Source organism: Cicer arietinum, chromosome 7 (assembly GCF_000331145.2).
Source record: "Cicer arietinum cultivar CDC Frontier isolate Library 1 chromosome 7, Cicar.CDCFrontier_v2.0, whole genome shotgun sequence".
Taxonomy (NCBI): Eukaryota; Viridiplantae; Streptophyta; class Magnoliopsida; order Fabales; family Fabaceae; genus Cicer; species Cicer arietinum.
In genome coordinates, this window is record NC_021166.2 from 53,565,076 (window position 1) to 53,579,930 (window position 14,855).

Consider the following 14,855-nt stretch of genomic DNA (forward strand, 5'->3'; position numbering starts at 1 on the left):
TACTTATTTGTCACATTAAACACCACATAGAGTTAATTTTACTGATTTGTCACATTAAACACTACAAAGACGAGGTATTGAAGATTATTTTGAAACAATATAAATATTTGTCAACACTTGATATACACACATTATATATCATTGTGACTTTGTTTCTTCTTTCTTACACTCCTTCATTCCTTTGGTATTCTCGCCGTAAATCTCCCATGTGCTAGTTCTTTCAAACTAAGCTTAGGTTTATAACCCAAAACACTCAAAAAAATATGACATGCAAGAAGACTACATAGAGGATGAAATATTTTCAATAGAAGGCTAAAAAACACTAAAGGGATGCAAAACATCAATAGAAGTATATAATTTGGAAGTATATTATTTCCTCTCGCCAATAAAGAACTTGTATCAGATTCTTTACTTCGTAGCCAGCTTATGTTTGGTTTAACACTGAAATAATCTAAAAGTAGGTTGCTTATAGAATTTCTTGAGACCAATGTACATTCAACAAACTACATAAATATTTCGTAGTTTGCTAATAAATCAAACTTTACTACATCCCTGAGTTATCCTCAATCAATATGCAGGATGAGATATTGAAATTAAACAACAAAAGATTTTTTGTACATTATATATAATTCCTGAGTAAGAACAATTCTCGACTTCAAAGCATAACATACGATAGAATCAGAAACGAGTTTGAAGCACATATCAAAAGGACAGGTTGGTCAGAATCTTAAAATACTTTTCATATTGGTGTTCAGCATTACAAATATCTTATTGACAACTCGGTATAAACATCAGCCTAATCTTGCTTCTCTACGTAACACCTGAAAGATAGCCCAAAAACCAAACTCATCAGTTAAGAATGTGTTGCGTGCACAGATCAAAAGGAAAATCAATGAGGATTTACCTCTTCTGCAAATTTTATCAAAATTGTTGTCCGAGGCCGTTGTTGCCCTTCCATGGGCACAAAATGAGCTGTTACAACAGCTGGAAAGCCGGCACCATCCAAAACACCCTGATGAATAGAACAAAAACAAAACAACTGATTTGGCCTTACTCTAAGAATAAGATATCTAGTTGATGGAAACTGAGCGAAGCACTCACCCGAACTATTCCAGCAACAAATGCGCCGCAGTTAAACGTTCCCATGTCCTTTGGGATAGAAATGAATCTATAAACCAGAGATCCATCAGCTCACTACTGATTGATGTTAAAAAGTCCAGTATGTGTAACAATCAAATTGATTGCTGAGACTAAACTTACTTGTTTACAAGGAGTTCCTTTTCACTGATCATGTATTCATCTTCGTGTTCAGTTCCTTTCTCCAGTGAGTCAGCTACCTATTACAGTGACAAAAATACATATATTGAAATTGAGGGAGCCACCAAAAAGTTAAGATATTTCGAAAGAAAATGAGTATAGCAAATGAGTATATGGTGCAACGGTACAGCAAGAACAGCATATAAATTAGCCAAGAACTTATTCTCACACCATCAAATATAACTGCGAGATTCAGGAATAGGTATTAGTTATCATAGTTAATGCATTCTGCTTCTGCATTAATGTGTAAGGTCTCCAACACAAGATCTGTGAAGTTGACCGTAAAACATAAGAACTTTCAAAAGGCACAAAGAAAATCATGATATGGAACACTTAATGACAAAAATATACAGGTTTCACGAACCAATACTGTATCAAGATGTTGATGATTCTGTGTAAACAACTAAACATGGCCAGTTCAATAGACAACATCCATGAGTAGTGGATAATACACTTGTGACCATTCGAGTGTAAAACAAAATCGATATAAACTTTTTCAACATCTACAGGGTCATTAAATTGGCACTGATAAACAGTTCTTCTCATTCCAACGGCCACATCAAGGTGAATCTATCAGACAAGTTAAAATCGTGAATACCCACACTAGATTGCTAAAGCCAGCAATTATAACCTTTTTATAATGAACAACCAAAACAGCTTTGTATATATATTTTTTCTAAACGACATAAAGCTTCATAGAACCTATTTTTCAGTCTAAAAAAGCATACTACACCCAGATGAAAAAGGGGTCAAAAGTCATGTCTTTAAGCAATGGATATTTCATGCCATTGTGAAACACAAATATATAACTTACCTGTCCAAATAATGGTAGATAAGGGGTAAATAGGAAATAAAAGCAAATTCTGATAAAGGAGCTAACCTTTCCAAATAGTACTTTCCACACTGTACTGTGTACAAAAGAAAGAATACCCAGCAACCGTGTCTCCCTTCTGTTTCCCTGCAGTTTCAAAATGATATTGCTACATCAAACATGCAAACCTCATACAAAAAAAGCATATATATTCCAGCCTCCTGGTCAAATTTTAATCAACAAGTCTCAGTTTTCTTCCCAAGCAGGCAGCTCGGTTGGTGAGTTGAGGGACACCAGAGTACAAATTAGGAGTTCCAAAGTTCAAAGTTTGAAAACTAACATAACCCACTGACTCACTAACATACTAACATTTGGCTATAAAAATAAATTGTCAATTACCAACATATACAGAAGATCAACTAACAGACCTAATGGATGTGCATGGATTCTCTCATTTTAGGGAGAGAATGACGTGAAGCCTAAAGGGTGAACACATCTGAAGGTGGAAATGAGATACTGAATGGTACAATTTACAAAAGTTAATTTTGTCAGTAACAAATTGCCGATGCCAAATACTTATAATCAAACAGAATATAAAGCATAGAAATGGACAGGAAACTGGCTTCCATGCCCAGACATTGTATGGGATGAGTTGAACCCAAGTGTTACCTTTTCCCCATTACATTTTTGTGATAAAAGAACTGAACCCAAGTCACAATACCATAAATCTTTTTTTAATAAATTATAAAATATGAAGCTCGGTGAAATGAACTGCAACAATTTTATTCACAAATGAATGGATAAGCACAAAAAGTCAACATGTTTCAGACATTCAGTTACACGTAACAAATTTATTTTCTTAGAACAATCAAATTTATAAGAAACTTTGATATTAAAAAACTTCTGGAGTCCAGGACTCCAATGAAAAAGTCACAGACCAAGATGTGTAATAAGTGTTTAGTTTCACTCTATGGGTATATGAAAGTCAAACTGATTAGACCATTTGACACGATAAATACTTCAAAGGAAAGGGACTACTGGTGAATCTAATGTAAAAGGGAAATTAGTAATATGTCAAGAGAATTTGGTACAAGAAGTCGTGGAAACACTTCTTGATAATGAAACTGGTACGAGGGACAGTCATAATAAAGTAACAAATCATTTTCATGTATAATTGAGGGCAAAGAGAGAAGATTTTGAGAGACTCTGCTTAGAAAACGAGTTGATTATTCGGAGGGTTCGTCGATCCATCACTGAACGTAGATCTTAAATCCCGATGTTGTAGGTTCAAATCCTACAGTGTGTTTCATTCTTGTTAGATTGAATTTGATCTCATGTGAATTATTAATAACATAAAGTACTCGTCATATAAGGATTTATGATATATAATTTTCATCACAAAAGACAAAATAAAGTCAAATTGTTTTCATATAAGCTATAAGTTGTTTTCATAAGCTATGCAGTAAATAAACAAAAGAGATGTTATTTAATAAATAATCAAATTGATTGTCATGTCAATCTCCTCATCTCGAGTTCCAGGATTGTCTAATTTAATTAACTGAACGTTTAATATTGACTATGATAAACAAAGTAAACTTTTGCAAGATTTCTGACAGCAACCATACCTTATCTCTGTGGCAAAGCAGCTCAAGAACACGAGCCCCAACTGCATATCCAGCATCCTCCAGTCTGGAGAATTAATAATAAATATCAAACTCATATGTATTAATTAGATATATAACAATAACAATAATAAAACATTTGAAACATACTGATTTCAAGCCAATTCAATCCTTAGTTATTAATAGGAAAACCTAAAATTTCTATCCCTTCAAGCTTCATAAGTTACAAGTAAAGCACAAATAAGAATATTAACATGAAGTGAAAATGTCATGTTAATAACGGAGTACCTACTTTTCGTAAACCGAATATGACAAGCACAACAAGGAACATACGCGAACAACAAAACAAAACAAAATTGGTAACTATCGTGATCTTTGAGAGATGAAGAATGAAAATCACCTTCGTTCGAGCTCGCCAATATTGTCAACCTGCGTTTGGTTGTACTGAACAAGCTCGGAGAATAAGAATGCAAATGCACTCAAACTAACCTGCATGCCAACACATCAAATTAGTCTTGGAAACATAAAATACAAATGATTGGTGAAGACATAATTTGCTGCAGAATAACATAGAAAAGCAAGATCTGAAAGTAACAGCATTCGGGGAGAAGTAGATCAAGGAAGAGGATTGATTTAGTGATGTTTAAGAAAAATATGTTACCTCTTGTTTGCCCTTGGCAAGGGGTTTATCGAGGACGTTACCGTACTGCTTGATCTTTCCGACTCCAATCATCCTCTTGCTCCTTATATGATGCTTCTAACTCACACACCAAACACATTAGTCCTCTTGATGGCAATGTTTTAAAAACCAGACTGGAGGTCGACCCTGCGAGACCTCCAAGTCCTATTCAACCAGTTAAACCATGGTCAAACCATTCAATCAAATCGTTCAATAAATAAAAATAACAATAAAATACATGACAAATATAAAAAATATCCATAAGTTCATAACTTATAAAGTAAAAATCCATATCAAATATACAAAAATATCCATGACAAGTACATAAAATTCATAACAAAGACAAGTCTTCATAATTTAAATTCAAGCATCAAATCTCATGTGGAAAAACAAAAAATGCACAAATGAAAGGAATCAGATTCCCCTATGTAACTGCGTCGCGCAGTTACAGCTCTCAGCCATCTGATTTAGATCGACAGCTGAGATCATTTTACGCAGTTAAACCAATTGTATGATTTGAGGATTCTTAACCATCCGGTTTGAAATCATCGGTTGAGATCAACTACTGCGTGTTTTGGTACTGCAGGGAGGCGCGACCCCAAATGAAATTCCACACTATCATTCACTTGGTGGAAAAAAATAAATAGCACAAATAGAATTAAACACTATCGTTCATTGCTATGAACATGTATACAAGTAACTTCACATTGACATCGGCACAAGAAATTCATCATCCTTAATAACCTATATGAAATTTCTAGAGAAATATGGCTCCATATGCCACTGCTAAATTCCAAGGAACAATTAAACAAAGTGCAAACAGAATGTGTAAAGGAACAAACATAAAATTGATAACAGAATGGTTCCATTCATAAATTTTTTATAAAAAAAAAAAAAAAAAGCGATACAATGAAAGTAGTTAGAACTAAAGAAGAAGTAGAAGAAGCTTCGTGCCTGGTGTGAGTGAAACTAAGGAGAAGAAAATAATTGAAGAAATGAGATCTGTTATGAGTAGCGCAACAGAGAAGAGGAATACCTCGGTGATCGGATTCGAAACTGTTATGGCAGCGAAAAGGAGCGGCCGGACGGAGGATAGTGTGATCGGAAAGAGCAACTTGTGCGAGATGCAGAGAAGGGATTAGGGATTCTGAAAGGAAAGTTTTTATTTTTTTTAAAATATAATAATTTAAAAAATTGAGCTCGATCGCGCTAGTACCATACCTAAATTTGTTATAGCTACTTTTGTTAAGTTAAGTTGATTAATATTAGCCACTCTACAAATTAAGTAAGATTTATAAATTTAATTAAGATTAAAAAGTATTTTCTATTCATAATATAATCAACTCAATTTCAAAATATTTATCTTTTTTATTAGTTAAATCATATTTCTCAAAATTTATTTAATAAAAAATTAAATTATTTAAAAAAATATGATTTCGTAATTCAATCAGTAGTCAATAATATTTGTGATCAATTCAAATATAAAATAATCTTTGTACAACTTTTATATTAAAATATCTTTATCTTATATACACTCGTTTAACATTTAATTCTTTTTTACATAATAAATAACATTTATTATATTATCTATTTCTTTCTTTTAGAAATAATAGAATATACATACAGACGGAATATCAAACTTTTTCTGTTATTGGTACTCAACAAAAGTGGTAATTGAGGGCTTGTGATGGTAAGCATTGCCATCAGCAAAAAAAAAAACAAAAAAGCTATAAAGTGGTAATTGAATTGAATATTTTACATGTTCTGTCAAAGAGAAAAAGGTATATTTTTCCTTTATAATTATGACAAATAAAAGCTCTTCAAAATACTAACAGAGATGAAGAGGAATAATGATGAAGCTTCATTTGTGCTAGTTGGTGGTTGTGGAATAGAGAATGTCAAAAACGATATTCCAATAATAAATAACTCATTTGATAATTTTATGTATATTAATAATTGATTAAAAAAAATTATATATATATATATATATATAAATAATTTCTCACGTTACTTTCTTATATTTTTTAATCTCATATATTATTTTATCAACAAATTTACTAATAGCTTTTTATGTGTCTTGCTCTCATTCATTTCGACATTTAAATTCAAGTTTCAAATAATAAACAAATTAAAAACAGAAATGCCAATCAATCAGCTTAAATTGCATTTTTTAAATGGAAATTTTGAAAGTTATTGATGACGATAAAACAATAATTGATTTTATTCTAATTTAATAAAAACATGTGTTAATTCATAACAAATATTATTTTTTGGTGTAAGAATATATAATGTACACATTTAAAAAAAAATATTACTATATAAAAAGATTAGATTAAATATCATGTTTCGACTTTAAATTCGAAATTTCACCATTGTTTATGAATTTTTGATGGTCATTATACTAAATTGTCTATATATACAAAGAAAAAAAATTCAGAGATATATTTTACACTAACCTAATTTTCATTAAATCATGGTCCAAGTCTAAATTTTTTAACTATCTTTTATATATATATATAGCAAAACCGTTGCCAGACAATCCCATATATATGAAAAAGAAACTGGTTACATAGGTTCAGATTAACTACAAACAATGAGATTGCTTTATTATGGGACTCACAAGGAGTCAAATAGCTCCATGTTGAAGCTTTCCTAGAGTTTCTAGCATCGAGGAACAACACATCCAATAATACAACACAAATTCACCATCATGCTTTTTCTTCTTTTTCAAATAGTCATGTTTGCTCAATTTTTCTTTTCCCCCTAAATTTTGCAAAGGAACATAAACTCCTAAAACTTCTATTATAATGTTGTTTAAGATTATTTTATTTTTTTGGAATTGCCTTATACATTTTATTTTATTTTATATTTATTTTTTTTATATTTTTATAATAATCTTTAATAGATAATATTTATCGATTATAATATTATTATATAGTTCGAAACATACCTACTAGAATTTCACCTAAATAATATTATCAGAGATGAGATAAATATATGTGATATGATTTGAGAAGGAGAGACATTAATTTTTCTCAATAATTACAAATTCATAAATGGTCTATACAAAAAATAATAATAAAAGAAATATATTATATCTTAAACCTATTATATATTTATTGTCTTCCACAGACTTTAAAAAATATATTTATGGTCTTAACAAATATTTTTTATTACGTTTTCGTTTACTATATTACGAAAAGGCAAACAATATTGTTAATGTACTCTATTAGGTTGTGAGAAAACACATGCACTATGAATCCAAACATATTAAATGTTTCGCAAGAAATATTATATTTGAACACTTACGTATATTTGTTATTTACGTATATTTGTTATTGTTGTTGTTGTGGAGTTTCAATATAACATTTTAAAAATAGTTTTCAGACACTAAAGATATTATTAAGTTGAGTCGCAGACTATATCGCTCTCTTTAAGACGTTTCTTAACAATGTCTCAAATTGTGCAAGCAAACTACTAACCACGACGTCCCCAAGATAAAATCTCAGTTACAAAGTGTATCAGTATTTTATTGCACTATAGAAAATCGTTCTAGAATTACACCATTTTCATATAGCTATATTGGTCACTTTAGAAGTATAATACTTAAAACCACTTATAAATCGAATGGACTACGACACTAAAACCACTCTAAAATCAGAAGAAAAGTGGTATTGGAAAAAATTTAAAAATATTGAATGAATAGAAACAAATGGGAGAAATGACTCAGAAGTGCATCGAGTCAAGCAGAACAAGAGAAATAGAGAAAATTGGAAATTACATCAAACTTTGATGTATTTTCACAAGAGTTTGACACTCTTTATATAGTGATGGAAGCTATCTCATACATGTAAACTATCAAATGAGACTTTAAATATTTATAGAGTTGAAAGATAACCAATGTATGAAAGCTTGCCAATGTAGTACTTTATAAATTTTTAAATTCAGACATTAACATACTCTCTATGTTCCAACAATCTCTCACTTGAATTTTAAAAAGAATGTTTATGAAGCAACATCAAATGCTTTTATAAGATTGTGCATAAATAGAGGTGTCTTTCGACTTGAATCTTTGTATAACAAGTAAGATTCATATTCAACAAAAGTGATATGTAGTCTTGAACTCTATCTTTGACATCAAAATCACACAAATTTTTTGTTATAGGATGTATTCTCAAAAGCTCGCATGTTAATGGTCTTGCACATTTATCCAAGTATAGTGAAAGCTCTGAGAATTCTATCTCAAAATTCCATAGGAAGCGACCCTACTTTCACGTTCACATGGGTGAGCATATTAAGAGTACTCATGTAGTTAGGTATTCCACTCCACGTAGAGTATATATCTTCATTAATAGTTTCTATTACTCCATCCTATCTTTGCTTCAGGAATCATGCTTCTTTGACTTATAATAGCATGTTCATCTCATATCACTTCATAACTTGTTATCTATTGAAGGGATCTTTGCTAGCAATCATCTCAACCAACTCGTTTCTTCACTAGTGGTTGTTAATGTTGTCATTTCAGATTCCATATTGGACTTGGACAATATCATTCTTTTTTTATTTCCAAGATATAGCTCCACTTGTTATACTAAATATATAGTTAGTGGTTGTTTTGGAGTCATCTAAAAACTGTGTCAATCAGCATCACTATATCCTTCAAGGACAACAGGAAATATTTCATAATGTAATATGAGATTTGTGATCCGTTTAAGGCATCTCATTACTCCCTCAATAGCATGTCAATGCTCTATATTAGGTCTACTGATAAACATGCACAATAGTCCCATGACGTAGGCAATGTCGGGTCTAGTACAATCGACAACATACTTGAAACTGCCAATGATGCTCACATATTTAGTTTTTCTAACACTTTCACCAGTGTTTTTGAAAAGTTTTACATTTAGATCATAGCGTGCAGGCAGGTTTGGCTCAAAATATTGTTTCATGATTTAAAATACTTTTGAAAATACTTACTCATTTTCATGACAGAAATTTCAACTAAAAAGACATGATATGATATATTTTTAGATTAACTTATTGTATCATGTCAGTTCACCAAACATTGAATTCAAACAAAGTATGATACTTTATTTCTATCACCCCTCTTATCTTGTCCATCAAAGAAATCTTTGGTGTTTATCCATATGTGACCATTAAATAGGAACAAGAAGAAATTATTTAAAATGGTGATATTTGTACAACTTTAACTTTTTTTATATCCATTCAACATGTAATTTTTCTCTCTATATTTCTCTCTTTCTATCACATCTCCAACAAAATGAATTGTTCAAAGACAATTTTCGTATTATTTATAAAGTTGTGATATTTGTAAACCTCTCATTTTATTACACTCATTCAACAATTCATTTTCTCTCAATTTTAGTATTCGTATTATATCACTGACATATCACATCTATCATATCACACTATTTATTTATTTTATTTTTCAAGGTGTTGGTGGGGTGGATGGGTGTAGAACCGACAAAATTGATCAGATCATTTGGCTCGATAATAATACCTGTCGGACCTTAAAAAATTAGGCAAAAAATGGGATTGGACCAAGATGACCTAATGGGCTATAAGTTGGTTTGCTATAACTAAAAAATAAAAATGATTATGAGCTAATTGAGTTGAGTTTGATGATGAAATTGTTTTTGCTAAGTAATAGAACAAGAATAATGTCTGCAGCACACTATTTAAGACATATTTTCTAACATACTCTATTTGATTGGTTAAGATACAGGAGTCCCACTAATTTTATATGGGATCCACATGTATTTGGTAGGATCCATATTTTTAACCAATCAAATATAGTAGGTTAAAAATTGTGTATTAGAGCATCCACAAAAGATGATCAATGTTTGGATGCTTATACGTTCTACTTGTACACATAACTTATTTTATAATTTTTTTAGTGACAATTTTTAATAAATACTTAACATCTAAAAAAATTACTAAACGAGTTTCGCAAATAACTCTATATCAGTATATTTCAAAAACATTGATATATTTTACTAGGATTTATTGCATAGAACACAAATTTAATATAAAAAAGAGGATGCTTGCATAGCTACCTCACTCCATAAACACTCAAAAAATATCTCCACAATATTGAGAATAATTTGGGGCTAAATAGATAAAAACACCCACAATCATATACGGTATTAAAGAGTGTATTTCTACCAATCCTCAGTAGAACAAAACAAAACAAAACGTCTTTGTAAGTGAAGGCTTGCAAGTTAACACTACTACACTAGTAGTTTATTCATTAACTATAGTTTATGTTTCCTCACCTTTGCAAGTTCCAAAGGGGCCAACCTAAGAAGAGTAAAAAAAAAAAAAAAGAGCAACCCAATCGAAACATAACAAAAATGTGTACTAGTATCATAAAATCATCACCAAATCAACGCAACAATTGAATGCCGTTGAAGATTTAAGTTACTCATATAAACATATAGTATTAAATGCAGCAACTAAGACACTCACCCACCCTCACAAAAAATTAACAACAATAACCTTTCCCAAATGGATTATACCCTTTTTCTTCATCTCCCTCTCCCTCATGTCTTCCTCAAACCCTTATTCACCATCACCACCAATTCCTTATCTCACTAACCTCGGCTTCGGCTACTCCATAGCTATAGCCCTCGGCTTCCTCTTCCTTCTTTCAACCTTAATTCTTTCTTCCTATCTTTGTTGCCGCACTTTCCGTAACCGTCATAACCGTCATACCAATCAATCTAACTCAGACGGCGTCGTTTTGCCGCGCGTCATTTTCGTTGCGGAAGACGACGAACAAGACGGCGTCGTTTTGGGTTTGGAACAAAATGTTATTAATTCGTATCCGAGGTTTCAGTTTGGTAAAGATTCCGGTTATGACACCACGTGCTCGATCTGTTTGAGTGAGTACAAGGATTCGGAGATGTTGAGGATGATGCCGGAATGTAGACACTATTTCCATCTATGTTGTCTTGATTCGTGGTTGAAACTTAACGGTTCTTGTCCCGTTTGTCGGAACTCGCCTATGCCTACGCCGTTATCTACGCCGTTACAAGAAGTTGTTCCGCTTTCTCATTATATTGGTGAAAGGAGGGTTAGGAGGTGACTTTTTTTTTTTTTTTTGTATTTAATGAGTGTTTTGGGTTTGGAACAAAATGTTATTAATTCGTATCCGAGGTTTCAGTTTGGTAAAGATTCCGGTTATGACACCACGTGCTCGATCTGTTTGAGTGAGTACAAGGATTCGGAGATGTTGAGGATGATGCCGGAATGTAGACACTATTTCCATCTATGTTGTCTTGATTCGTGGTTGAAACTTAACGGTTCTTGTCCCGTTTGTCGGAACTCGCCTATGCCTACGCCGTTATCTACGCCGTTACAAGAAGTTGTTCCGCTTTCTCATTATATTGGTGAAAGGAGGGTTAGGAGGTGACTTTTTTTTTTTTTTTTGTATGTACTGAGTTTGAAAATGTTGTTGACTTTGAGAATGATGGTTTTTTTTTTTACATGAGTTTTGGTTATGGAAATTTTTTGTTTGTTTGAGGGTTTGAAGATGTGATTCTCAATATCAAGTTTTTATTTTTGTTTTTTTTACCTCATGTTGTTTTTAAAAATTTATTGATTTTTTTATATAAGTTGAATTGTTACTATACTTCTACGAATGTTTGGATCGGACAAGTTAATAGATGTGCATTGGGATTGCTTTTCTTGTGTTTCAATGTTGTATGATCGTGGTATATTATTGAAGCAACAAGTTGTAGATTAAAGTTACTTTCTGCGGTGCCACAATGGTTTATTTTTTATTTATTTTTATAATAAAGAAAGGGCCATAATGGTTTATTTAGTAAGAGTAATGCTATTTGGTACAACATTTTCAAACTTTTCTCCGTTGTGGTATTTATTTATTTTTCTCCATTTTTAATCTCTACAATTAAAACACAGTATCTATTTATTTATTTTAATAATTTTAACTCTTTTCTTTCTTATGTTTGATGGATGTGATTCCACTTGAGAAAAATTAAAAAAAAGTTCAATAGAAAATCTATTTCTAAATGTATTGTATGAAACACATCAATTCCTTAGATTTAAACGTGAGTGACTAAGTCATACATTGACTAATTGTTGTTAAAAATCGAAAATCAATCAATCACTAAATTAAAAATGTTCTTGGTTTTTGTAAAATGTATGTTGTTTATATTGTAAAATAAAATGGAGAATGATCAGATTGCATAACAGAGAACATTCTCTATTTTCTGTCAAACAGAATTAAGGGCAATGCTAAAATGAACACACATAATTGTTAACCCAATTTAAAGTTAAAACTTCTACGTCTGAGAGACTGGATCCGACTTGAGTTATCACTAATATGAGATGAAATTATTATAATATTTTGTTACACTTATGTTGGCCGCTTTCTACAGACTGTAGCTTGCATTCTATTCTCTCTACACTTTGTTTTGTCAGCTTTGCTTGCTTTGACTTATATAAAAGTTGTTTATGATGGAGTAACAAACAAAAGTAGTTACAATTAACTAAATGAAAACTAACTACCCAAAACAGATTTAATCTTAGAAATCTTCTAATTGAGTACCACATATTACACTAATAATGAATTAAATATTGGATATATAAAAATGATAATCTATGTACCCAATGTCTTAAGATTTTAATGGATATGTGGTGTTAAAGTCTCTTGTAAATTTTGGAGTATTGTTGTTCTCAGACCCTTGAACTTCCCAACATTATTATGTGTAATATTTTAAATCGGTGAAACAATGATGACTTTACATTTTGTCGAAAAAGATTGAAGTTATGGATGAAAAGTGCCAAATAAGAGTAGCTTGTATTTTTTTTGTCAATAATAATAAATAAATTGGTAGAGATAAAATTAATCGAGTGAATCTTCTCATGTTAAAAAAAAATCAATTATATTGAATCTTCTCATGTTAAAAAAAAATCAATTATATTTTCAATTTTTATCACTGAAATATATGTCTTTCATTTTGAAGTTTACAATCTCATTCAACATATCACATGAAGAATTGACATTTAACATAAGAAAGTATAGAGTTTTTAACCCCTTTGTTAGAGAAAAACATTGTAAGAAAATATAATGAGAGAATCTCTTTTCTACAACTATAGAGTAGTCTAGACACTTAGCCACAAAATGGTGCCGGCTAGGTTGACTAGATTAGAGAGGAGTGGAGTAAATAGAGGCGAAGGTGGCGCAGAGATTATTGATCGAAGAAAATATTAAAAATATAAAATTAGTTATAAATTAGTTATTTTAATTAAAAATTAATTATTTTAATTTAAATATATAAATTTCATTATACTTATTATTATAATCATCTTTCACAGTTAATCAATACAAAAATCATTTTTATTTTTCTCCCTTTCCCAATTTATAATACAAATATTTTTTTTGTATATTCTATTACAAAATAGCACAAAGGCTAAGACAAATGATAGATTCAATGAAAAAGGCAATGACTGTAAATGGTAACAAATATCTATTTTGGCATTCTATATATTAAACGGACTAATTAGTTGTGACAATATTTTTGCTGTCCATAAACTTTATGTTAGTTATTATATGTAATGTAATCGAAGATCATCTGGGTTTTGTTGTACATATTTTGATTGATTTGACATTGGATACTATTTGATCTTCTAGGAGTGACTTATGTTGACTCTCTTATAGAACAATTTTTGTTTTCACATTATCTAGTTTGTCTCTATTTAGAACCACAATTTGCTTTGCTTTTTTATTTCCTATTGGGCCCATTTGGTTGTCGTCATGAGTAGACAATTAGTATTTGGTACCTTCATTCTGGAGACATGATTTACTGTCCTTGTTTTCGGCCCAATATGATGTAAATATCATTATTTTCATCCTTAATTGGATGAACTAGTTGTAATTTGATATTCAATAGAAATTAATGTCAATGAATTATTGCCAATCTCTAGGACATGTACTCATAAAACATTTTTCTAATGTTATGCAAATCAGCTGAATTACTATATTTATAGCCCTGCTTCAGCAACACATTTAAGTACCTGTTAAGCAATCATAAGAATCTGAGAAAAAAACCTTCTGAAAATACTATAATTGGAAGAAAAAAAATTACACTATCAATCAATTGTAATCATCAAATTATTAAAATTGTTTGACTTTAAAAATAAGTATTTTTAAAATCACACATTCGACAATACTTGTAATTCATGGAAAGTGTAAATTTTACTGTGTAACACAAAGAAAATTACTCTCTTTTTGTCATCCTAAACTAAAGGAATTAGATGCAACACACTATTCATTAAGCATGTGATATTGGCACTTAATTATGTGTAATCACTCATTTTTTATATGCAAAATCTGCTTCATCCACTTCATACTTTTTGTACTGAAAAGTGAGAACATGAT

The 14,855-nt window shown here is 30.8% G+C and overlaps 3 protein-coding genes across 5 annotated transcripts; 2 read left to right on the forward strand and 1 right to left on the reverse strand.

The window, feature by feature from the left end:
* Positions 1-593: 593 nt before the first annotated feature.
* Positions 594-5,631, reverse strand: LOC101503798 (uncharacterized). Of its 3 annotated transcripts, none has more exons than XM_004510637.4 (9): positions 5,466-5,631; positions 4,412-4,507; positions 4,151-4,239; positions 3,754-3,817; positions 2,198-2,275; positions 1,261-1,337; positions 1,102-1,168; positions 905-1,012; positions 594-821 (listed from the first exon to the last, which is right to left on the reverse strand). In XM_004510637.4, the coding sequence occupies exons 2-9, from the start codon at positions 4,481-4,483 to the stop codon at positions 792-794; spliced, it is 585 nt and encodes a 194-aa protein (XP_004510694.1). In that variant the 5' UTR covers positions 4,484-4,507; positions 5,466-5,631; the 3' UTR covers positions 594-791. The 3 variants fall into 3 exon arrangements, with proteins under 3 accessions (XP_004510694.1, XP_004510696.1, XP_027192180.1); XM_004510639.4 differs by having other exon boundaries at positions 4,412-4,504; positions 5,466-5,629; XM_027336379.2 differs by having other exon boundaries at positions 4,412-4,594; positions 5,466-5,625.
* Positions 5,632-10,698: 5,067 nt separating this feature from the next.
* On the forward strand, positions 10,699-11,659 carry LOC105851167 (RING-H2 finger protein ATL67). The gene has a single exon (XM_012718697.3). The coding sequence runs from the start codon at positions 10,995-10,997 to the stop codon at positions 11,535-11,537; it is 543 nt and encodes a 180-aa protein (XP_012574151.1). The 5' UTR covers positions 10,699-10,994; the 3' UTR covers positions 11,538-11,659.
* LOC140918855 (RING-H2 finger protein ATL67-like) lies at positions 11,562-11,864 on the forward strand. Its single transcript, XM_073363656.1, has one exon. The coding sequence runs from the start codon at positions 11,562-11,564 to the stop codon at positions 11,862-11,864; it is 303 nt and encodes a 100-aa protein (XP_073219757.1).
* The last annotated feature ends 2,991 nt before the right edge of the window (positions 11,865-14,855 follow it).